General features: G+C 33.5%; 1 protein-coding gene across 3 annotated transcripts; it reads right to left on the reverse strand.

Moving 5' to 3' along the window:
* Positions 1-26173, reverse strand: LOC139482359 (cryptochrome-2-like). 3 transcript variants are annotated; one of them, XM_071266215.1, is made up of 11 exons: positions 26050-26173; positions 22263-22477; positions 21048-21242; positions 18192-18295; positions 15905-16059; positions 15284-15430; positions 12978-13142; positions 5146-5286; positions 4571-4722; positions 3023-3225; positions 1-523 (listed from the first exon to the last, which is right to left on the reverse strand). In XM_071266215.1, the coding sequence occupies exons 2-11, from the start codon at positions 22475-22477 to the stop codon at positions 411-413; spliced, it is 1590 nt and encodes a 529-aa protein (XP_071122316.1). In that variant the 5' UTR covers positions 26050-26173; the 3' UTR covers positions 1-410. The 3 variants fall into 3 exon arrangements, with proteins under 3 accessions (XP_071122316.1, XP_071122315.1, XP_071122317.1); XM_071266214.1 differs by having other exon boundaries at positions 306-523; positions 26027-26155; XM_071266216.1 differs by having other exon boundaries at positions 306-523; positions 26109-26129.
* Between the last annotated feature and the right edge of the window lie 1557 nt (positions 26174-27730).

Below are 27730 nucleotides of genomic sequence, written 5' to 3' on the forward strand. Positions count from 1 at the left end.
TTAACATCATTTGCGTTCACACTTTATTCTGCATAAGTCTTTTAATAGACACATTAATCAACCATACATTTTTAAAGTTCCTATGATGACATCTTACATTAAATCAAGGACAAAACAAAACAATGCTTCCTTAAAAGAATATAAGACCAGTCCACTACCCAAGGACTTCTTGTTGTTTCTTGATTAATAAACACATTCTGTTGTTACATTTCTTTCCATCAAATCCGAAAATGCAGTGGACTACAACTTAGATACACCAAATTCTTGTACAGCCCTTTTGGCAAGGTAAGCTTACAAACAAATGCTTTAGGCTGAACTGCACAATTTATTGTTGACATATCATTCATAAAGTTCTTTTCAAAGTACAACGAGGTCATTATGGCCTTAATTAGTCTTCCATCTTTTTAACATTACTTTGACTTTTTGACAAAGTCTGTTATTTTAGAGTTATTTCCTCCCGTTTTTCTTTTTTTCTTTGGAGTCCCATCCTCACTGCCTTCAGTCTTTCTCTTTTCAGTAATACCTAGAAAGAGAATAAAAAATTTTAAAAACAAAATGCTCTACAGGGCACAGCTTCGCTGCTTGATACAGCCAAAGAAGTCAAACCCTGAACAGTTGGGGGCAAGTATGAACACTACATTCAAGGTTGATACACCTCTGAATTAGGATTGTGATTAAATATTTGAAACAGCATAGGTTTCCAACACAGAATGAGTAGTCAAAGAACTGAAAAATTGAAATTGGACTTTTTATCAATTATGGTCAGTAAATTTCAAACTAATTTCTTCTCTAAAATTAGATTTGATGCTGTATCTATTTCCAACTATGACTCTAATTACAATTTCTATAAATTGTAATCAATACAACTCTGAGGGGGGGCAGGACCTTTTTCGGGACATCGGCATCAGGTGTTTTTAAGCTTGGGATTTCGGGATTGATCCTTTCGGGATCCCGGAATTCTTTTTTCGAATTACGGGACGTCGGGATTTCAATTTTTTTAAATTCGGGACCTCGGGATTTCATGTTTTAAGTGAATTCGGGATCAGGACCCCTCCGACCCCCCCTCAAATCTGAATTTAGATTGTGATTTTAAATATTTGACATTACAAAGAGAATTGCAGAAGTTACCCTGGTTAGCGAGGCTACTATACGGAGAATCCCCCTGCAAAACAAGAGTGCACACACTGAAATGTCTCGCCTTCTTTACTAATCATTGATATTATGTTGATAGTCCTAAGTATAAAGCTTTATTACAACTGTCACATAAACTTAACATTAACCAAGATAGCTAAACAAAGACCAATGAACCATGAAAATGAGGTCAAGGTCAGATGAACCATGCCAGGGAGACATGTACAGCTAACAATGCTTCCATACATTAAATATAGTTGACCTATTACTTATAGTTTAAGAAAAAAAGACCAAAACAAATAAAAATTAACACTGTGCAATGAACCGTGAAATTAAGGTCATGGTCAAATAAAACGTGCGTGACTGACATATAGATTATAAAATATTTCCATACACCAAATATAGCTGACCTTTGGCATATAATATTAGATAAAAAGTACCAAAACTCAAAAACTTAATTATAACCACTGAACCATGAAAATGAGGTCAAGGTCAAATGACATCTGCCCACTAGACATGTACACATTACAATCACTCAATACAACAAATATAATAGACCTATTGCATAAAGTATAAGAAAAACAGACTAAAACTCAAAAACTTAACTATAACCACTGAACCATGAAAATGGGGTCAAGGTCAAATGACATCTGCCCGCTAGAAATATACACCTTACAATCATGCCATACAACAAATATAGTAGACCTATTGCATAAAGTATAAGAAAAACAGACTAAAAAACAAAAACTTAACTATAACCACTGAACCATGAAAATGAGGTCAAGGTCAGATGACACCTGCCAGTTGGACATGTACACCTTACAGAATATACTAGCCCTATTGCTTATAGTATCTGAAATATGGACTTGACCACCAAAACTTAACCTTGTTCACTGATCCATGAAATGAGGTCGAGGTCAAGTGAAAACTGTCTGACGGGCATGAGGACCTTGCAAAGTACGCACATACCAAATATAGTTATCCTATTACTTATAATAAGAGAGAATTCAACATTACAAAAAATCTGAACTTTAATTTTCAAGTGGTCACTGAACCATGAAAATGAGGTCAAGGACATTGGAAACTTCGTAACATGAGGCATCTATATACAAAGTATGAAGCATCCAGGTCTTCCAGCTTCTAAAATATAAAGCTTTTAATCAAATTTGACAACTTTTACATGTTTTTAAACTCAATTTTACAAGAAAATCAAAGGCTGTGTCTCCCTATCTACTTTGCGAATACACATATAGTGTCAACATATTTTACCCAGATCAATGACTAAAACTGAACACTTCATTGATGAGTTTATCCCAAAACACCTGATTATAGATGGACTGGTCTATGGTCTATGCTAAGCAAACTAGTTAAACCCTGCCCAGTCAAGTGAGATAAATCAAGTAATATTTAATATAGTCCTGCTTCTTCAGTATACTCAGTTCAGTGTACATGTTATGGTATTGGTTTTGCTCATTGTTGAAGGCCATACAGTGACCTGATTTTGTACACATCTTTTGATTAATTGATTGGTTGATGTTAAACACCACTTTCAGCACTATTGGCAGTTTCGTGGCAGTCAGTTTTTATCGGTGGAGGAAGCCAGATTGCCACCAACCATCTTCAGGAAAACTGACAATCCTTGTCAATTAAGATTGGGGGTCAGAAGACACTTTTTATTTAACCCTGCCATGCATAAATTTTAATTGATTAATTCATATAATTGTTAAGGCTATGTGTCTAAAATAACAACCACCCATCAAATTTTAACAAAAGTGCCTTCCAACCCCCCAACCCCCCCTTTCAATATATTCTGGAAAAGCTCTATCATTAAAGCCCCCAATACAAACAAAAGGTGTGAAAACAAAAGATATGTTTGTTTTAACTTAATTACCCTTACTACTGCTCTCTTTCCTCTTTTTGTACGCCTCAGCCATTCGTTTTATATTTTTCTCCCTCACTTTATCATGTTCAACTACACGTTTAGGATAGTCTTTCCCAATTATACACCCTGCCTTCTCTTGGACTTTCAATGGTGCTGTCCACGGCTCATAAATGTACTGTGTGGGAAAATTCTTCAATTGTGGTAAATACTTTCTGTAAAATACAAGAGAAACTGATTTGTCCACGCATTCAGTTTTGGTCTAAATGGTCTTCTTGCTATGTATTTAGATTTTATAAATATACGGTCTACCACTGCATCAAGTGTTATATGATATTTCTCCACTTGAGACTGTTAAATTTTCTTGCTTGCTAAGTGTATTACATATTTCAAAAATACCTGTCAAGTATGGGGAAATATCATACAACAAGAGATTCAATGGTGGAATCTGTTTTTTTAATGATTTTAAGACAATCTGTAAGCATACTTTATTATCTTTTCAATGATCTGAAAAAAGAATTGCCAATTTAGTGGCAGCAACCCAACAATGGGTTGTTCGATTCGTCTAAAAATGTCAGGGCTGATAGATCTTGACCAATTGAACAATTTTACCACATGTCAGATTTGCTCTAAAAGCTTTATAAGCCAACAAGAGTGCACACCTAGTAGACCTATTGCATACAGTATAAGAAAAACAGACCAAAACACAAAAACTTAACTACAAATATATAACCACTGAACCATGAAAATGAAGTCAAGGTCAGATGACACCTGCCAGTTGGACATGTACACCTTACAGTCCTTCCATACAATGAATATACTAGCCCTATTGCCTGTAGTATCTGAGATATGGACTTGACCACCAAAACTTAACCTTGTTCACTGATCCATGAAATGAGGTTGAGGTCAAGTGAAAACTGTGACGGGCATGAGGACCTTGCAAGGTACGCACATACCAAATATAGTTATCCTATTACTTATAATAAGAGAGAAATTAACATTACAAAAAATTTTAACTTTTTTTTCAAGTAGTCACTGAACCATGAAAATGAGGTCAAGGACATTGGACATGTGACTGACGGAAACTTCGTAACATGAGGCATCTATATACAAAGTATGAAGCATCCAGGTCTTCCACATTCTAAAATATAAAGCTTTTAAGAAGTTAGCTAACACCGCCGACGGATCAATATCCCTATGTCAAGCTTTCTGCGACAAAAGTCGCAGGCTCAACAAAAACTGCATTTGACCCCTTTGTTCTATTTTAAGCCATAGCGGCCATGTTTGTCAATGGATCAAAATTTCGGATACAATTTATAAACTAGATACCCTAAGGAACATTTAGTAAAAATTTGAAGGTATTTGGCCCTGTAGTTTCAGAGAAGATTTTTCAAATAGTTTATGACGACAGACGACGGACGACAAGTGATGGCATAAGCTCACATGGGGCCCTTCGGGCCCCAGTGAGCTAAAAAGGCTAAGACAAAAGTTAATGCTATTTTTGCTGTTATTTATCTCAAAATCACAGCAACCAATTTTCAACTTTATAATTAGCAATACCTGATATAATTTCCATCCTTGTCAGTTTTCTTGCCAAAAACTATAGGACTATACACTCTGAAGTACTGGTGGAAGAATGCTGAGGCAGACAACCACATCCAATTACCAGCATTCAGACACCAATCAGCATCTAGCAACCATTCCTCAAATACCTTCAAAAAAATTCCAAATAACATCATCTATGGGTGCAACCAGTTGAGCAGGAACTGTTTACTCTTCTGGGCTGTTGTTTCACTTGATTTTTGTAGGGTTAATATCGCTTAATTGTCAGTTTTCTGTGTACAGTTTGTAGATTGTAGATTGTTGCTCGTCTATGGTTTATTTTCTTTAGGCTATGGTGTGTTAGTCTTTCTCCCACTTATGGTTTGACGGGATTGTCCATTTAGTGAAACATGAAACAAGTTTTCAAGAATTTTCATATACTATAAATCAATTGCTCAAGATAATATAGTTTTTTAGAATTCTTTTACCATGCTCTCTTGATTCATAATGAGACTCACTAATATTCAATATCAATATGCAGAAATGAATCAAAAATCAATACTTTTTCTTAAACTGATATAAGTGTTACTTACATTCATTCCTTCCTCCCAGTGACACCACAGATCTCCTCTGGTCAGGAAACAAGCCACAGCATGTCTGGCTAAGTGATGGATCCAACCTTCTGTCTTTAACTGGACCATGATAGCATCAATAAATGGGTAACCAGTTTTTCCCTGTATGTCATAAAGGGAATTTTTATTTTAGTGACAAGAATCAGTGATGTTGTATATCAGACTTTATCATAATGATCTAATGAAATATATCCTATATATAATGCAATTGTAAACTTTCCATTAATTTAACCAAAACATGCACCTGCATCAACAGGTCAATTGTCATTTTAACACTCTAGGGACAAATGAAATCAACAACCATAAACTCACAGTAAGAGAAAAAGTTAAAAAAAAAAAAAATATATATAAGTGATTACACTTTAACTAAGGATGTTTGCTACTCTGTTTCAAAATAACAAGCTAATCTTCAAAGACTGTTATAAACTGATAGTATATAAATAAAGAAACTAAAAAGACAGAAAAAAATGAAGGGTCCGTGTGCTTGTTTTCCAGAAATATAATACAAATGTGTATTAAGCCATTAAACAGAGCCGGGAATATTTCTCTCTGCATTTTTTTCATCCACTTAACATTGGTGCCTTTTTTCTTTCAAAAACGATGATTTTATAAGATTTTCAAAGATGACATTTTTAACTATATGTAATCAAATTATGGAAAGAAAAGTAGATGTTAGTGGACAATTTTTTTTATTGGCACTACAATGATAAAACCAGGATTCCAAATATTTGATAAAAATTCAATAAACTGTTACCATAGAGATATGTCTCACTTTTATTTGATTTAGATAATGCAAATGTTGAAATTAAAATAGCAACACTTTAACATGTAAGTTTTGAAAATATTCAAAGTCAATGAACCATGACTGAAGGTACAGGGCTAAACAATCTCCATGAAAATGAGATGTGCCAATGCTAATACAACTGCATACCAAATAACATGGACTTATCATAAGTAGTTCCCTTTAAACAAACCTAAACACAAACTAATACATGTATACTAAGCAAAATTTCAAAGTCAATAAACCATAACTGAGGGGGGCAGAGTCAAATAATCTCCATGGTTATGATATATTCAAATTCTAATACAACTGCAAAACAAATATCATTGACCTACCACTAGTGGTTCGCCATAAACTGACATCATCACATACTATGACGTGAAAACTAAGCAAAAGTTTCAATGTCAGAAAACCATGACTGAGGGGGAAGGGCCAAATAATCTCCATGGAAATGAGAAATGCCAATGCTTATACAACTGCATACCAATTATCATTAACCTACTACTGGTGGTTCTCTTTGAACTGACCTAATTACAAACTATGACATGACAAGAGTGCACACGCTGAAATGTCTCGCCTTCTATACTAATCATTGATATTATGTTGATAGTCCTAAGTATAAAGCTAAGCTTTATTACAACTGTCACATAAACTTAACATTAACCAAGATAACTAAACAAAGACCAATGAACCTTGAAAAAGAGGTCCAGGTCAGATGAACCATGCCAGGCAGACAGGTACAGCTAACAATGCTTCTATACAACATATAAAGTTGACACATTACTTATAGTTTAAGAAAAATAGACCAAAACACAAAAACTTAACACTGTGCAATGAACCGTGAAAATGAGGTCACAGTTAAATAAAACCTGCTCGACTGACATAAAGATCATAAAATATTTCCATACACCAAATATAGTTGACCTATGGCATATAGCATTAGATAAAAAGACCAAAACTCAAAAACTTAACTTTGACCACTCAACCATGAAAATGAGGTCAAGGTCACATGGCATCTGCCTGCTAGACATGTACACTTAACAATCATTCCATACACCAAATATAGTAGACCTATTGCATATGGTATGAGAAAAACAGACCAAAACACAAAAATTTAACTATAAGCACTGAACCATGAAAATGAGGTCAAGGTCAGATGACACCTGCCAGTTGGACATGTACACCTTACAGTCCTTCCATACACCGAATATACTAGCCCTATTGCTTATAGTATCTGAGATATGGACTTGACCACCAAAACTTAACCTTGTTCACTGATCCATGAAATGAGTTCGAGGTCAAGTGAAAACTGTCTGACAGACACAAGGACCTTGCAAGGTACGCACATATCAAATATAGTTATCCTATTACTTATAATAAGAGAGAATTCAACATTACAAAAAATTTGAACTTTTTTTTCAAGTGGTCACTGAACCATGAAAATGAGGTCAAGGACATTGGACATGTGACTGACAGAAACTTCGTAACATGAAGCATCTATATACAAAGTATGAAGCATCCAGGTCTTCCACCTTCTAAAATATAAAGCTATTTTAAGAAGTGAGCTAACGCCGCCGCCGTAGCCGCCGCCGGATCACTATCCCTATGTCGAGCTTTCTGCAACAAAAGTTGCAGGCTCGACAAAAACTAAGCAAAAATTTCAAAGTCAATAGAAAATGACCGAGGAGGTGGGGCCAAATAATTTTCATGGAAATGAGATATGCTAATGCTTATACAACTGCATTATAATTAGCTTTAACTTACCACTAGTGGTTCCCCATAAACTGACCTATCACAAACTAATACTGTACATGAAAACTAAGCAAAAGTTTCACAGTTTTCAAGACCATAACTGAGGGGGCGGGGCCGAATAATCTGCATGGAAATGAGATGTGCCTATGCTAACACAACTGCATACCAAATATCTTTGACCTACCACTAGTGGTTCACCATAAACAAAATTATGAAGGCACAACAATATATGATATATGTCTGAAAAAGAGGGTAACATGGAGAAAAGTAAAATAACAAAAATACCGAACTCAAGGGAAAATACAAAATGGAAAGTCCCTAATCAAATGGCAAAATCAAAAGTTAAAACACATTGAATGAATGAAACACAACGGTCATATATATTCCTGACTTGTTACAGGTATTTCTTTATGTAGAAAATAGCTAGCTATTACCCTCTCACTTAAATGACAAGTGCATAGAATTCCATTAAATTGACAACAATGTGTGAACTAAGGTAAAGCCAAGTCAATATTAGGTTTATTTTGTTTTGTAATTAATAAACTCATCATAGATACCAGGATTAAATTTTGTATTTACGCTAGACAGGTGTTTCGTCTACAAAAGACTCATCAGTGACGCTCGAATCCAAAAAAAGTTAAAAAGGCCAAATAAAGTACGAAGTTGAAGAGCATTGAGGACCAAAATTCCTAAAAGTTTTGCCAAATTAACCTAAGGTTATCTATTCCTGAGGTAGAAAAACCTCAGTATTTCAAAAATTTAAAAGTTTTGTAAACAGTTAATTTATAAATAAGACCATAAAATACATCTTAAATATGTGTTGAAACTGATTTCTGTTTTATTTTATTATTTCCTTGACATCAAAATCTACCTAATGCAATACTTGTCTGATATAAATTAACACAAACATGTGTAAATGTTATTATCATTGCAATTGTTAAAATACATTTAAAATATTTCAAAAATGCAGATTTAGGTTGATGTTTCACAACATGTGTGATTAAATATTCTGTTGTAAATGATGCAATTCATGTAGGACTTTGTTCTGTTTGTTTTATCTTGTCGTTTTATCTTTTTGTTTTATTATGAACAAAATGAGAGAAAGAGATATCTTAAGAACTTCTTTTAAAACAGGAAGTTTTTTTTTCTCATTGAAATTCTATTCACGAGTACAATAATGATATTGATCAAAATATTTCTTACCAGGACACATTTTTGTTCTTTGTTTCATTTTTCTGTAAATAAGGAGTTACAAATGTACACATGAATTAATGTTATATAGCCACTTCTGATGTCAAAAGGTAACTAGTGGTTCGTTGCCTTAGAAATTGATAATTTTTATGACTTAACAAATAGTCCATTTAACTTTATGACATCAATGTCTAATGTGGTTTGTTCAATGTTAATAGATAGCAGATAAACCCTGTAGTTTTGGGAGCATTGTATTTATCCTTGAAAGGCGATCATATGAACTGTCATAAAAAATATAGCAGTGGAGGAGTGGTGTTGAATTTATTGTGATAACTAATAACTACTACCACAAGTCCAACTGGTGATCATTTATAAGTTAATCTTGTTTAATATTTAAGAATTGATTTGTTCATTTTGTAAATTCATTGAGGTGTAAAAGGGTTGACCGAAGTAAATTTTTTTATGAAGCTTTTACAACCCTTTGAAATTACAACTAGAGGCTCTAAAGAGCCTGTGTCGCTCACCTTGGTCTATGTGCATATTAAACAAAGGACACAAATGGATTCATGACAAAATTGTATTTTGGTGATTGTGATGTGTTTGAAGTTCTTTCTTTACTGAACGATTTTGCTTCTTACAATTATATCTATAATGAACTTTGCCCATTAGTAACAGAGAACTATATTTGGTAAAAATTTACATAAATTTACCAAATTAATGAAAATTGTTAAAAATTGACTATAAAGGGCAATAACTCCTTAAGGGGTCAACTGACCATTTTGGTCATGTTGACTTATTTGTAGATCTTACTTTGCTGAACATTATTGCTGTTTACAATTTATCTCTATCTATAATAATATTCAAGATAATAACCAAAAACAGCAAAATTTCCTCAAAATTACCAACTCAGGGGCAGCAACCCAACAACCGATTGACCGATTCATCTGAAAATTTCAGGGCAGATAGATCTTGACCTGATAAACATTTTTATTCCATGTCAGATTTCCTCAAAATGCTTTGGTTTTTGAGTTATAAGCCAAAAACTGCATTTTACCCCTATGTTCTATTTTTAGCGGTGGCGGCCATCTTGGTTGGTTGACCAGGTCATGCCACACATTTTTTAAACTAAATACCCCAAAGATGATTGTGGCCAAGTTTGGATTAATTTGGCCCAGTAGTTTCAGAGGAGAAGATTTTTGTAAAAGATTACTTTAATTTACGAAAAATGGTTAAAAATTGACTATAAAGGGCAATAACTCCTAAACGGGTCAACTGACCATTTTGGTCATGTTGACTTATTTGTAGATCTTACTTTGCTGAACATTATTGCTGTTTACAGTTTATCTCTATCTATAATAATATTCAAGATAATAACCAAAAACAGCAAAATTTCCTCAAAATTACCAATTCAGGGGCAGCAACCCAACAACCGATTGACCGATTCATCTGAAAATTTCAGGGCAGATAGATCTTGACCTGATAAACATTTTTATCCCATGTCAGATTTCCTCAAAATGCTTTGGTTTTTGAGTTATAAGCCAAAAACTGCATTTTACCCCTTTGTTCTATTTTTAGCCGTGGCGGCCATCTTGGTTGGTTGACCAATTCATGCCACACATTTTTTAAACTAGATACCCCAAAGATGATTGTGGCCAAGTTTGGATTAATTTGGCCCAGTAGTTTCAGAGGAGAAGATTTTTGTAAAAGATTACTTTAATTAACGAAAAATGGTTAAAAATTGACTATAAAGGGCAATAACTCCTAAACGGGTCAACTGACCATTTTGGTCATGTTGACTTATTTGTAGATCTTACTTTGCTGAACATTATTGCTGTTTACAGTTTACCTCTATCTATAATAATATTCAAGATAATAACCAAAAACAGCAAAATTTCCTCAAAATTACCAATTCAGGGGCAGCAACCCAACAACCGATTGACCGATTCATCTGAAAATTTCAGGGCAGATAGATCTTGACCTGATAAACATTTTTACCCCATGTCAGATTTGCTCTAAATGCTTTGGTTTTTGAGTTATAAGCCAAAAACTGCATTTTACCCCTATGTTCTATTTTTAGCTGTGGCGGCCATCTTGGTTGGTTGACCGGGTCACGCCACACATTTTTTAAACTAGATACCCCAATGATGATTGTGGCCAAGTTTGGTTTGATTTGGCCCAGTAGTTTCAGAGGAGAAGATTTTTGTAAAAGTTAACGACGCCGGACGCCGGACGAGGCCGGACGACGACGGACGCAAAGTGATGGGAATAGCTCACTTGGCCCTTCGGGCCAGGTTAGCTAAAAATAGCATTCAATACTTATTATTACATTTTAAGCTAGGATCATGAAAACATGATTTCCATCAAGTTTTTATTAAATTTACCTGTGCACTTTGAATGTTAATTTCAGAAGGATGCAAGATTACTGTTAGCCAATCAAAATAAAGGATTATAATGAAACATACATGCAATGTAAATATATGTACTTGAAAAACAAGAGTGCACATGCTGAAATGTCTCGCCTTCTTTACTAATCATTGATATTATGTTGATAGTCCTAGTTATAAAGCTTTATTAAACTGTCACATAAACTTAACATTAACCAAGAAAACTAAACATTGACCAATGAATCATAAAAATGAGGTCAAGGTCAGATGAACCATACCAAAATATAGTTGTCCTATTGCATATAGTATTAGAAAAAAAGACCAAAACTCAAAAACTCAACTTTGACCACTGAACCATGAAGATGAGGTCAAGGTCAGATGACACCTGTCAGCTAGACATATACACCTTACAATCATTCCATTCACCAAATATATTGTAGACCTATTGCATACAGTATTAGAAAAACAGACCAAAACACAAAAACTTAACTATAACCACTGAACTATGAAAATGATGTCAAGGTCAGATGACACCTGCCAGTTGGACATGTACACCTTAAAGTCCTCCCATACACCGAATATACTAGACCTATTGCTTGTAGTACCTGAGATATTGACTTGACCACCAAAACTTAACCTTGTTCACTGATCCATGAAATGAGGTTGAGGTCAAGTGAAAACTGTCTGACAGGCATGAGGACCTTGCAAGGTACGCACGTACCAAATATAGTTATCTTATTACTTATAATAAGAGAGAATTTAACATTACAAATAACTAATTTGGTGGCAGCAACCCAACAACAGGTCGTCTAATTTTAAACAGATATATCATGTTAAGGAGGGGTATTTGCGAAAAATACCAGTTGAGAGAATGTTAAATTTCGCGAGCCGTAAGGCGAGGGAAATTCATTCTCAAGACTGGTATTTTTCGCAAATACCCCTTAAGAACATGCTATATCTGTTTAATTACACCGAATGTTAATGTTCAAAAACGCATTGATGATCGTGACGTCACAAGTGTCCAGTTGGATAGAGTATTTTTTGGCAAATACCCCGGCGGCTTTAAAAATGAACGATATTCATTTGATAACAGTAAATTGGTGAAAAATACACTAGCAATCAACCAATCAAAATCCAAGATTCTTACATAAGGTGTAATTAGTCTGAAAATGTCTGGGCAGATAGATCTTGACCTAATAGACAATTTTACCCATTGTCAGATTTGCTCTAAATGCTTTGGTATCAGAGTTATAAGTCAAAATCTACATTTTCTATTTTTAGCCATGGTGGCCATCTTGGTTGGTTGGCTGGGTCACGCCACACATTTTTTTTAATTGTGATTGTGGCCAAGTTTGGTAAAATTTGGTCCAGTAGTTTCAGAGGAGAAGATTTTTGTAAAAGTTAACGATGACGGACGACGACGACGGCAGACGCAAAGTGATGAGAAAAGCTCACTTGGCCCTTTAGGCCAGGTGAGCAAAAAATGAGACCCCCCATTTTTTTTTTTGGAAAAATGATAATTTCTTAAATCTTAAAAGGAAAATGGTTGGGACCCTCACCCCCAAAAACAATCCCAACCAACATTTTGTTTAAATTTCATAGGGATCCATACACTTAAACTAAAGTTACTGTCAGGAAACCAAATGTCTGCTTATCATTATCTTAATGAAATGTGTTATACTCACCTCTCTCCAAGCATTTAAGTATTCTTTATTATCATCCCAGTCGACCTGTGTACAAATTGGATTCCCTTCCATCTTGTCAAAGTTTGGTGACACAGAGGCAATGACATAATAAAATTCCCTCCAGAATAATTGTCCTAGTAATGATGTTGGTGGCTGAGTGTGATTCTGAAAGAATATATTTTTATGATGCTTTAATTCTTATTTCTTTTATTCTCTATCCTACAATTCAAAACATGATGTTTCAAGATGATATTCGTTCGCATTGACCAATATCATTTGAGGCATAAATTAAGTCGAAATAAGTGTATTTTTAGGTTCAGGTCCTCCATAATTAGGTTTCAGGATATCCATAAATCATTGAGGACCACCTAAAATATTTCAGTACCTCCATAGTTTGATTTCAGAATATTATTAAATCATTCAGAACCTCCATAAATTGAATTTAGAATATTCTCAATAAAACAACAGAATCAGTCCTTACATTGTTTATCTAATCATACAGAAGATATTATTTGTGAAATATTGGTATTATGTAATCATTGGTTTCTGATAAATGTTAAGAAACAAAACTTGAGGAAGAAGCTTGGTCCACTGTAAGCAGTTATCAGGTTCAAACTAGTTTACTGTTCATAAATATTCTAATCTAGGTACATCATTAAACAAGAGGCTCTCAAGAGCCTGAATCGCTCACCTTAATTCTTTTGGTTAAATCTCTCATCAATGATTATTTTGGCTTTTCAATTTATTTAAATGTTTTTTGGATCGTCCTATTTTCTTCAAAAGCCAAAAAAAAATAATCATTTTCTCCTATGTTCTATTTTAGCCATAGGAGCTATGTTTCTTGACATACAAGGAAATAAAATATAAAATTTATACTAGATACTCTGAAACTCATTTAGCCTAAGTTTGGCTGAAATTGATACAGCAGTTTCAAAGGAGAAGATTTTTTAAAGTAAGTCAACATGATGAACAAATTGTGAAAAAAGTCTTTAAAGGGCAATAACTCCTTAAGTGGTCAATTGACAATTTTGGTCTATTTGACTTAATTGAAGATCTTACTTTGCTGAACATTATTGCTGTTTACAGTTTATTTCTATCTATAATTATATTCAAGATAATAAACAAAAACAGCAAAATTTCCTTAAAATTATCAATTCAGGGGCAGCAACCCAACAACAAGTTGTCTGATTCATCTGAAAATTTCAGGGCAGATAGATCTTGACCTGATAAACAATATTACCCACGTCAGATTTGCTCTAAATGCTTTGGTTTTTGAGTTATAAGCCAAAAACTGCATTTGACCCCTATGTTCTATTTTTAGCAATGGCGACCATGTTTGTTGATAGATCATAACTTCGGATACAATTTACAAACAAGATACCCTAAGGAACATTCAGTTAAAGTTTGGAAGTATTTGGCCCAGTAGTTTCAGAGGAGAAGATTTTTGTAAAAGATTACTAAGATTTACGAAAAATGGTTAAAAATTGACTATAAAGGGCAATAACTCCTAAAGGGGTCAACTGACCATTTCCGTCATGTTGACTTATTTGTAAATCTTACTTTGCTGAACATTATTCCTGTTTACAGTTTATCTCTATCTATAATAATATTCAAGATAATAACCAAAAACAGCAAAATTTCCTTAAAATTACCAATTCAGGGGCAGCAACCCAACAACGGGTTGTCTGATTCATCTGAAAATTTCAGGGCAGATAGATCTTGACCTGATAAACAATATTACCCCATGTCAGATTTGCTCTAAATGCTTTGGTTTTTGAGTTATAAGCCAAAAACTGCATTTGACCCCTATGTTCTATTTTTAGCAATGGCGACCATGTTTGTTGATAGATCAAAACTTCGGATACAATTTATAAATTAGATACCCTAAGGAACATTCAGTTAAAGTTTGAAAGTATTTGGCCCAGTAGTTTCAGAGGAGAAGATTCTTGAAATAGTTTACGACGACAGACGACGGACGCCAAGTGATGGCATAAGCTCACTTGTCCCTTCGGGACAGGTGAGCTAAAAAGATACTCGACTGATCATTTATCTCAACTCTGCTCATTGTTTTTAACAGATACCTGGACATTTCCTAGTCTCCTTATTCCAAAACTTATTTAGTATGTGTCTCAATCTTATTCCAACAGTTATTTAGTACTTGTCTCCTTGTCTCAATCCAGTAAGTATAAACAATTAACTGGTACAAACTTCATTTCCTGTTGTTCACCTTCAAATTTACCTAGTCAAAATCAAGTTCATTGTTGATCAGTTTCCATTGATACCAAGCCTTAATTTCACATGCTCACCTTGTTTTGACGGTAAACATTCTGTACATCATGGTAGAAGGTTCTTGCAGAAACACAACCAAATTTTAAGTATGGACTTAACACTGTTGTGGATGGTGACAAGGTGTTAGGCTCTGTTTTGGGCTTTTCAAACTTGCACACCCAATTCTAAAAAAATTGTAAGAAACTAACATTGTTATTACATTTTTTTCATGAGACAAATACCAATTGCATTTTAATATTTGAATATTAAAACTGATAGTGTTTGATGGCCAATGTTTGGCCTAAGAAAATGAAGCTTTGATCACTACATCAAATTTGCATATACTGTAGGCAAATGCATACAACCAAAATTTACCACTTAATTGGACAAGATCTTTTATATGCTATGATGTCATAATACTATAAAGTGGGAAAATGTTTTTTTCTACTCATTTCAAACCCCCAAATTTAAAAAAAAATAACACTAAATATAAAAATTGCCAAAAAAAAACACTTTTACAATACTGAAATTAAACAGGTTTGTGTGGTTGTTGTTAGCTTAGCTTATTCAGAGGCAAATATGTCATGTATATTCAAAAAAAAAGAATTGTTTCGTAGCAAGATACAAGTAAATAATATAATGAATAGAAGTAGTAGTACTGTTTTCTTCATCATAGTATCCAGTCTTTTCAGACCCTCAGTTTCACCGCCAGCAAACAGCAGCGGGCCACATTCAGAATCATCCTTCCCAAGGTCGGCCATGGTTGGTACACCATATTCTGTATCATGATTGGCTGCTATTTTGGTCTTTATTTCTAAATAATTAAATTAAAATGGAACGGTTTTGATGAACATGTGGAGCAGGATCTGCTTTCCCTTCCTGAGCACCTAAGATCACCCCTGGTTTTTTGGCGAGGTTCGTGTTGCTCAGTCTTAGGTGGTCTATGTTGTGTTTTGTGTACTGTTGTTCATCTGTTTGATTGTGTTATTTTTAGCCATGGTGTTGTCAGTTTATTTTGGTATCCTTTGCCTCTCTTTTATGGTCGTTAAATGAATTGAAAATTAATAATTGAAGATTTAGAAAAATGACAAAGCTGCTTTGTAGATTAGTGTATTGGAGGGACATAAAAAGCTTGAGGAAGTGGAAGATCTACTCTATTTACTTGATAGTCAGCTTGTAACCTCATAAATTATGCAGACCTCTAGAAGCAAGGACCTGCTGAATTGATGATAAATCATGAGAACGATTCCTATATCTGAAAATGATTTATAGATTAATAATGTACACAGTACTAACCATCTAAGACTACCTGTCATTTTCTTTGTTAAGTTTTAAGAATTATTTTTCATATATTTGTTGTGTAAATAAAAAGTACAGTAGTGTTGTGAAAATTTCAATCAGACAGCAAACAAACAATGCAAGAAACCAAATACTATGTGGTATGCTGTGTTAGGCAAAACCATGAAATCACATTTCCAACTAAATACAATTTTCTGCAATCAAGGAAAATAAATTTCCACAGGTAGTATGTATTTACAGGTTGAACTATTTTAACAGACTGTCAACATAGCCAATGATCTTCAGTCATCATCAAATTCAATAAAAGGCAAAAATGGATATCCCTTAACAGGGTTCCTTGCTTAGGACAAGCAAAGAAACATATTTTCATTGATTTGAGTGTGTAGGGAGCCATATTTGGGATGAATTTATACTATATCCATTCTTTATAATCTGTTATAACTGACTATATATCAATAATGTGTTACACATATTGAAAGTAACATCCAAACTGGATAGAAACCTTCAACTTCTTTTTTTTTGGACCAGCCATGTCAAAGACAAAAGAACAAATTTTGCAAATAGAAGGAAACCTCTTTATAATTAATATAAGGGAAGTCTCAAAATTGTTTGGTTTAAAAATCCATAATTTTATGATGACTATAAGTTATAAATGTTTTCTAGTTCTTCCTGGAAATATAAAAATCATTGAAGATGATGTTGAGTTTCATCAATTCTAAATAGTCAACATTGATGAGGGTCTGGATTGGGATTTTTAGGTACATTTTTCTTTATATTTTCTTTATTTTCTCATCATTCTCTATTTTTGATATTGTTTACCTATTTTTTCTCTTTTAGTAAAATTTTACACATATTTTTATCTGTTTTTTAAATAAAAATATTAATCATTTATTCAGCACTTTTTCAAATTTTTTCTCTATTCTGTAAACCAAATCCAGACCCTAATATATTAAACATATCACATGAAATTTCCTGTCATATCTCATCGGTACAAAGCACTTATCTATTTCCTCTGTATGATAAGAGAAACGGATTCTAGCACTTCACCTAGTAAATAACAAAATTTATCCACTTATGATAGTTAAAATTTATAATGCTATGGAAACATCAATAAATTTAAATTTGAAAATTCAACAATTTAAGGAGGAAAAATATTTCCCAAAAAGGGGGGTAATGCTCTAGAACGTATATGCAGTTTCAATTGTTGAACATTTTTCACAATATACTTTGAAAAATTTCAAAAAAAGAATTCACTTATATACGGACATGAAGGAACCAAGAATTTATTTCTTTGACTGATATGTTTAATGTCATGACAGGGTTATAGTCAGAAATAACGCTAATTTATTTGGAAACTGTCAACAAGGAATAAACAAGAAAGAACGGAATTTTCAGCTCTCCCTTGACAGCATTAATGAGTATGGTCTTGAGGTAACGATGATAGTCTGTGGAAAGGGGACTATAAATGGCTGACCCGTGTTAAGAGAGAGCCATATCTCTTGCACTTTTAAAACACCCTTGTAGGTTTTGAAAAAGAACAGGCTTAAAGGCACCACTCATACCTGCAATGCGGAAAGGGGTTAATATAAGTTTTTCCCAATCCACTATAAATAAATATGTTTAAACTAACAGGAAAGATTAAAATACCTTTAGGTCCCTCAACAGGCTTAGGAGGTGCACCCATTTTGGAGAGAACAGTTTGAAGACGCTGGTAGGTCAATGGAGGATTTCCACCATTAGCTTTGATAACTCTGCAATAAATTTTAATATTTTAGGCAAAAATATGTAAATTGAAATATTTATCAAACACAGTATCAACGCAAAAAATAATTGTAGGAAAGCACTTTAATGAGCATAAAAATATTCATAAATACATGTGCATGATGTGCAGCTGTCAAAAATGTATATGTCAGGGATGGGGTGGGCAAAGCCTATACCTGACTTGTCCTTAAATTTCCCATACAAAAATGTTCCAACTACTTGGAGGAGACAAGCATTATCTGTAATAACACAACAAGTAGGGTATTAAAAGGTTAAAAACAATCTGAGAATGTAGATTTTTTTAAATAAAACTTGACATTGGACAATTGAAGATTTTTATATTTCCACACCCCTGTGTGTATGGTTGAAATTCCAACCATCAAAATTGGTTGATTGCTCACAAGACAAAAACTGGAAGGTGAATAAAGATTGTCCTCAAAGGATCCGAACTTAGCAATGGGTTATAGATAAACAAACTGACATAATCTGAAATGGACAAGTCTGTGTTTTGATATGGGCAACCCCAAAAATCACTCAGATAAAAAATTAAAATATCAGGTAGTAAAATAGCATCAACCTTAATTGGGAAAGTGTGACATGGATGTACTCTATGTGTGGCTTTGGTTGAAAAAAAGGAGGGGGCAACAGTGACAATAAAGAAATTATATTTAAATAAGGGTAAATATAAGCCTGTAATGAATAATAATGTTTTGCCTTTTTAGTTTTTCAAAATTTGTTTTAGGTCATAGTTTGTAAACTGGAAATTTAACAAAATATATATTATATCTTGTATAGTTTTAAATTTTTAATTTACATAAATAAGAAATAAAATGATGATCAATATTTAAATGATCAATACAAATGTTTGTTATACTGAATTTACTTTAAAATGTTTGCATGACAGGTGACAGGTGTGTTTGTATGTTATATATATCATGTACATTATGTATATGTAGCATTATATTTCCTTGTCAATCAATAAAGATTTTTTTATAATGTATTTCTGTAAAAAAGCCATAAAAATACATATATGTATGTTTGAAATTGAATCCTTTTGTATTACTGTAATTTTGGGCAATTTTATCATTATTATCAACATTTTTTTTTCTTCTAACTTTTAATCATGATAACTGTTATTGAAAAATTCTGAAAATTATTAATGATAATAATCATGATAGTTGTCTATATAATAACTGAAAAGATATTTTCATAAAATTTATAAAAGGCACCTAAGTATCTGACTGTATATCTATATAGCACAAGGGAGATAACTGAAACAAATTACACATACCAACAAGAATGTGTCCATAGTACACGGATGCCCCACTCACACTATCATTTTCTATGTTCAGTGGACCGTGAAATTGGGGTCAAAATTATAATTTGGAATTATAATTAGAAAGATCATATCATAGGGAACATGTGTACTAAGTTTCAAGTTGATGTAACTTTAACTTCATCAAAAACTACCTTGACCAAAAACTTTAACCTGAACTTCGCACTATCATTTTCTATGTTCAGTGGACCATGAAATTGGGGTCAAATCTATAATTTGGCATTAAAATTAGAAAGATCATATCATGGGGAACATGTGTACTAAGTTTCAAGTTGATTGGACTTCAACCTCCTTAAAAAACTACCTTGACCAAACACTTTAACATGAAGCGAACAGACGGACGGACGGACGAACAGAGGCACAGACCAGAAAACATAATGCCCCTCTACTATCGTAGGTGGGGCATACAAATTAACACAGCAAAGCAAACATATATCCTATTCAAAGTACTTTTCAATTTCACTATTGAAATCAACATATATTTTACATTTGTTGATTCCTCACCTATACACCATCCCAAAAGCCACGTCATATGTAGCAAAGAAACATAAAAGTCACAAGGACAAAGTTAATATGAAAGAAACATGTATTAAGATGATAAACAACATCAGTACACAGAATATACACTTGACAACCATTGTGTATTATTTAAGAAGTTGAAACCAAATATTTATCAACAAGGTCTTGGTACCTTCTGATGAACATTTTTAGAAAAGGACAAGACATTCTTTGACATACCCCTGGTTCATCAACTTTCTAATCAGACACTTGTGAAGTTTTAGTGTACAAAATGTATGCTACTGAAAAATCATATGCAATAATATAAATCAATAGTTCCAAGAAAAGCATGGTTGCAATTGGGCAGTTGAAATAGTATCATGTGACAGCTGTCTTTGCATATATTCCTAGTTCCTCACACATAGGAGAATCAAGATCGCTTTTCCTTTTTGATTGATTGATTGATTGCAATTGACTGTTGGACTATTTCGTTGCAGCCAGTTTTTATAAGTGGAAGAAGCAGGAGTGCCAGGAGAAAACCACTGACCTCAGATAGGAAATGTGACAATCCTAGTCAATTAAGATTAGGGTTAGTGCACCCGCAGGGTAAAAATTCACAACCTCAGTGTTGACAGTCTACTGATTATAGAATAAGAACTACTTAGACCACTTGGCAACTAAGGCCCCTCTTTTCCTTTTCGACAACCTCAGTCTGTTGAAAACCTACTGACATTGCCAATAAGGTGATGTTTAAATGCAGATAATGTTGCATTGATCCAAGCATTGCAAGGTTTTTGACTTTATGAAGTGACATTTGTAAGAAACGATGAAATTAAACACAAGATAAAACACTATAAACAGACTATCTGATAACTAGAGTATAAACTCCATATAAATATAAATCTTACTTCTCCGTGTCATACAGAGTATTGGATACAAATGTCATCACTTCAACACCAGACTTTTCTGCAAGTGCCTTAACTGCAGCATCTCTGACCTTGGCATAAGGTTCAATGTCAAGTTCAAAGGTCAAGTGAGTGGTCTCCCATTGTTTGAACAGTTCTGGGAAAACCTCTCCTGGGGTTCCTCTAACAACATGTAACCTGTAATTAAATACATAACTTAAAGGACTTCAGTGAAATTTTCTTAAGCATGTTGTTCAAAGGCAAAATCATACATATCCTTTGCTTCTGGTTACATGTACATTTTGTACATGTACATTTGTATAACTGACACGTTAAAAATACATGTATCAAAATATTTCTCAGGTAACATTAATACAATGCCAGAGTTCTCAAAATATTTTCTTCCCTCATGGTCCTTGAAGAAAATCTACAGGTTCTCAGATTTATTTCTCTCTTAAAATACCAAAATTGTGCAGGTTCTTTTCATGTTTTGGTGGTCATGACCTTTTCACCAACTCTTTTCAAGAACTCTGCAATGCATGATTTTTTTTTCAAACAATTACAGGTATGCATAAAACGTAATCACCTTTTATTCCTATATATTTAAACATAACAATAAATAACATTTTCAACAGACAAATCTTTATTTTATATTTTATAAGAAACAACAACATAATTTTTTTTTTCTTTTTCTTTGTGAACGATCAATTGGATATTTTACCTAAATATAAAATGCGACTGATTTATGATTTAAACCATACATTAAAAGTGAATTTTTGTCAAGGTCTATCTACTTACTAATGTAAATGTGGGTATATAATATATAAGGGGAGATAATCAATTATTACCATCATATTTACAGTAAAAAAGCTCATTCAGTTAAGAATCAAAATGAAGGTGTGTCATATTTTATAGTTTCATCTTGGTGATTGAGACTGAGGCGGCCTTCAGCTGTTTACAATTTGATCTAAAGAAATATGTCTCAGTAACCATGGTAACAGTAAAATTTATAATAAATTTGATGTTGCATAAATATATATATATATATAACATAGCCAAAAATAAGTTATATAACCCAAAGATTCATTCTAGACAGTTGACAGAATGGGTCAAATACAAAAAAAAAATATGCTAAAAATCTTTTTTATGGTGTTGTTAAAATTTCTTGGTGTATATTTTATGGCATATATTTTTTAATAAATCAAATTACACATGTACCTAGAATTATATTTTTTCAAACTTTGGTCCAAGTTTTGTAGAGTCTGTAACAGGAATCGCCATCTGTTTACACCAACTCTTGCTTTACTGGCAAACCATGGATCCAGGATGAAAATTGGTTTAACATCAACAGCATTCTCGCAAGCAGCCAGTAATGCTGGATTGTCATGGAGACGGAGACCTTTGCGAAACCAGTGAATAGATCTCTTTGTCATCTGTAATAGAAAAAAATGGATACCTATCATAATTATACTCATATGGATGTTCTCAAGATGAAGGTCAAACTATGGATTGCATATATGGATTCAAATGGGATTAGGTGAATTCCCTTTCAAACCATTCATGTTGTTGATGAGCTTATTTTTACAAAAATTGAACCCGACTAGCCAATTTGACTGCTATTTAACCATTTTTATAGTGACCATGGTCATTTTGTAGCAACAAGTAGTAAAACACATAAATTAACAACTAAAGGTCACTGTATGGCCTTCAACAATGAGCTAAGCCTGCGCATGTTTATGTTCAAATGTATCACAATGTTGAAAATGTTTTCTGCCTTTATATGTGTACTTGAAGCGGTTGGTCACTAAGTTAATGACAATATTACCATCATTGAATACAAGCTGGTAGCATAGATGGAGGCGATTATATTCGGACAGATAAAAACACATCTGCTTCCATTTTCTACATTTTAAACAGACAAACATGACGTCACAAACAAAAATACAAATTACAGGCAAAAGGGGGACAACTCTCTCTTTCACACAGAAACATAATCCGACCATACATACTAGCTATTATATAACACTGGTACAGTTATTAATTTTGAATGGCAAATGATGTTCTCCAAGTACAAAATGTGTGCCCTGAACCAAAAATCCCTAAATCTTAAGAAATCCCAGAGTAACGCCTATATATTAGCCAAAATGGATGATCTGCATTATTGATTCTGGCGGCCACAAAGGAATCCATACAAAGTGGGCTTAAATTGTTAATTTATTTCTTCATTTATGTAATTTTTTTCTACCTGCTTCTAGAATCGGATTTAGGGGCGCAAGGTCTGCAAAGGTAAAGTGATCAAAATATCATAGTTCAATGACTCCTGAGGTGAGGAAGGTGTAACAGTGCTTCCCCTTAGGGGTCATCCATAATTGTCAAACATTTTCCAAAGTGTACAAAACGTACACTTGGGGGGAGGGGATTAAAAAATCAACATTTTTACCATACGCTTTTTTATTTTATTTCCAGAATTTATTTCGTTTCCGTAGGGAAGGTCGATGTATAAAATCGAGAATTGGCTTGGGTGTGTTTCTCTTCTTATTTCTTCTTCATTATTTTCACTTGATGATATTTATTTCGATATCATAATTCTCCTCAATCCGGATTGAACTTTTAAAAGAGCAAATCATATGAAAACTAAATCTTTCAAAAATGTAAACTTGTAAAAAAATTTAAACAAAAAGTTTGCAAGCATTTCTCAGTACTCCTGATTGTCAATTTCACCTGCTTTCATTATAAATCTTTATCGTTTCACTCTGTTTAATAAACAAAACTGATGGAAACACTAAATTCTTTGAATGTTTTGATTTTGACAAGACGTCATTTTGTGAAAAGATTTTAAACTGATCCTTCGATTAATTTCCTTGTAATGTATTCAAAAACAGTAAACCATTAAAACGGAAGTAAACTTATTTTTCTTAGTATAAGCCTCCTTTAATTAGGAGCACCTCCATATGAAGTTTAACCTTAACCTTAAAAATTATCCAATATATGTACACGTTACAGTATATATACATAAACGATAATAGTGCCATGAATGGCATATTTACAGGGACCTTTTAAATAGAAATACAGGCGGGAAATTTAAAAACTTAAAATGTTTAAAAACATAACATTTTTATTGATTGCTGTCTTGAGCTCTGATTCCATCAACAACTGTCAGTCCATACTTTACCAATGCAATATATACATGCATTTCCCTTTCTTTGATTCTAAGCATAGTTTATGTGCCCTTTTGTTAATCTTTTGCATGCTCTAGGTGCCCTTTTTCATTGGAGTTACCACTGTGTGATAGGGGAAACACTAATCTTTGAACTCTTTATTCTAACAAAACACAGGCATCACAGATAGATGTCATCAAATAAAACAGTCAGATATGTTTTAGTTTATTTTCCATGCAAATTTCTATATTAAACTAAAATATAATAAACAGGAGCTTCTTTTTATTAAGAATGATTGATTCCTAAGACTCTTGAAATCTGAAAATGGTTGATGTACACTTTTTGAGGGAGGGTGGGGGGTCTGAAAAAGTGTATGTTTTGTACACTTTGGAAAATGGTTGACAATTATGGATGACCCCTTACCCTATTATCTAAAACAGATTTATAACTTGATGTATTTACAAAATTCTATCAGATACTGAGAGTTTGCATGCATATGGTATATATGTCTACTTGCTTTGATAGTGTGGACCCGTGCTGTAGGAGTAAAAGGCTACGGTTCGAGGTAAAGTAAGTTGCAAAAAAAATCCTATCTCAGATCTGCAGTGACATCACAACATGTAACTGACCAATCAATGATTAGCATTTGTGTTATGTAAACAATGTTGAGAGGTGATGCGGGTGAGAATCCTCTAGATTTTCCATCGACTTCAATGCAAATTAATTTAATTGATATATATTGACACCAGTTGAAACTAGTAATTTTACCCACTTAATATTGTTAAAGACACTACTGTAAACAGGGAAATTTTCGCGGTAGTTTTAATTTCGCTATTTTCGCGGGAAGAAGTGAAACGCGAAAGTAACACGACCGCGAAAATATCAAGGAAAAACTCTTCTAATTACATTTATTTTTACAAATTGTGACTTGGATGGAGAGTTGCCTCATTGGCACTCATACCACATCGTCTTATATCTATGTATATGAATAGGATATCTATAGGACTACTGTATAACACTGATTTCAAAGACGACAAAAATAAATGATAACTGTATCTCTTAATGAAAAGCAATTTTAAAAGTCATGTCTTTAACTCATATCAGTTATTTCACTGAAGCGAACATTACGGATATTGTTATGTAAACAACACTCATTAAAATTATGTTAATGACACCTATCAATCATTAATAAAGGTATCACCTCTTTGAATCTACTACAAAGATTGATCAGATCAAAAGATCGATCAATTAGCATTAATCCTGACAGCTTTTTATTTTAATTTATTCCTAATTAGGTTTACTTTTCTATTATTCTGTATGTGTTTTTACGAGCATTGAAACATACCAAACTTTTAATCTACTTTAACATTAATGAACCGAAAACAAAAGATTTCTGATTGATTTTATCATTTGATTTAAAATATATGTTCACTTTCCAAATCATTTATGAAAATATTTATCTAGGCCACTGGGAAATCGCGAATTCAAAATAGCGCGAATTAGGATCGTGTAAGTAAATCGCGAAATAAAGACGGCGCGAAAATTTGCCGGTTTACAGTATATAATATCTCCATTTTGATTTTTATCATACTATATCCTCTGGTAAAAAAATAATCAGCAATATAAATAATCAGTCATCACCTTCAAATAGATGAAAAATCTAGAGGAATCCTATCTGCATCACCCCTTGAAAAATTTAAATGCCAGGATGTCCGGATCTGAGATATTCTATAGACCAAACAGGGCTTGATAATCATCAGTGATTTCGAGGGCGTCTAAAATATGAAAATCGCTCTGATTATCATATATTAGAGATTGCCGTACAATAAGTTTGCTTTGACTAAAACCTTTTTGTTTCTTCTACATGTAATAGTCTACGATTTGATGTATCTTCTTGTAAACATACCACAGGCAAACTCAGCCACAAACAAAATACGTTGCGTAACACAAAATATGGCGCGCAAAAATTATATATATAGAGCGAAGTCGGAATGACTAGGTACCAATTCCGTCACGTATAAAATTTTCTGACGTCTGACACGCGAATCAATGAATGTGTTTGTAGATAGATGTTTTTGTGTTCTGTTCCTTTTAAAATTGTTACACGATGATGACTGCTGTACCCATATTTTGACTACTTTATTTATTATGTCTGTTTACAGAGGCGGATTTAGGGGGGGGGGGGGGGGGGCAGGGGGGCCGGGCCCCCCCTTTTTGGGAAAAAATTTGGTTGCTTATATAGGGAATCACTGAAGCCTGACTGGAGCGGGCCCCCTCTTAGGTCAGTCAGTGGGCCCCAACTTATGAAAATTACTGGATCCGCCACTGGTTTAGTTCACTCATCATTGTAGATGATAACGAAATTTGATGAGACTGTCATCAAAGTGAGAGGTTTAGAGCTATAAAACCAGGTTTAATCCACCATTTTCTACATTTGAAAATGCCTGAACCAAGTCAGGAATATGACAGTTCTTGTCCATTCGTTTTTTATGTGTTTTGTCATTTTATTTTGCCATGTGATTATGGACTTTCCGATTAGATTTTCCTCTATAAAAAGTTCAGTATTTTTGTGATTTTGCTTTTCAATGTTAAGGTAGCAACCGCAACGTACAGTATGAAAACTTAAAGTGGCATTATAGCTGTCTAATTCATGATCACCGATATGAATACAATTTTCATATTTGATTCATAGCATACTAAAACGTGCAAAAAGTCCAAATTACAAAAAGGTTCAAAAGAAACATTTAACTTTATAACAGTTTATGCAAGGATTTGTACTTCAGTCATGATTGAAAAAGCACTCCTGCCGACATTGCTCATATATTGGTCAATGGCTTATCATTAACATATATACATGATACAATACACTTAAGGATAGGGACTACACATATTTTTTTTCTCACAAATATCATTTTTAGTTAAAAAAAAAAAATAATAAACAATGTTATCTGTGCAGGCTGAAGTCGTCAAAACTAGTATCCTTAGTGAATCAGTGGAGTATTGGAACTGCTACCTTAAACTAGTATAGTCTGAAACTAAAAACTACAACTTTGGTACCGGTCATTTCACTTCTATCGACAATTCGCTATGAGATGATCATCTCACTAAATATTTCAAAATTTGATGACTATGCAGTATATATGGTGAACGCATATTTTCCATCGAACTAAAGATTGATCAAGATAAAGGATACAACAAAAAGTCTACCTCATATCTTGACTTGCATCTAGAAATTGACAATGAGGATCGATTGAACAAAAGAGATGATCACTATGATGTGAACCGTGCATTTCTATGTAGCAACATACAAGCAGCCCCTGCATATGAAGTATACATCATCCAATTGGTACGATAATCCCAGACTTTTCCCCCTGTCATGATCTAGAGGGATAATGAACAAAAGAAAGCTTTCAAACCAAATGGTGAAGTTGAAATCATCCCTTCGTAAATCCGATGATAGTTTACGAGTCGAACGCCATCCCAATTGGTCGACCAATATGAAATACCGTTTCCTAGATGATATAGCAG

Source organism: Mytilus edulis, chromosome 7, assembly GCF_963676685.1.
Source record: "Mytilus edulis chromosome 7, xbMytEdul2.2, whole genome shotgun sequence".
NCBI lineage: Eukaryota > Metazoa > Mollusca > Bivalvia > Mytilida > Mytilidae > Mytilus > Mytilus edulis.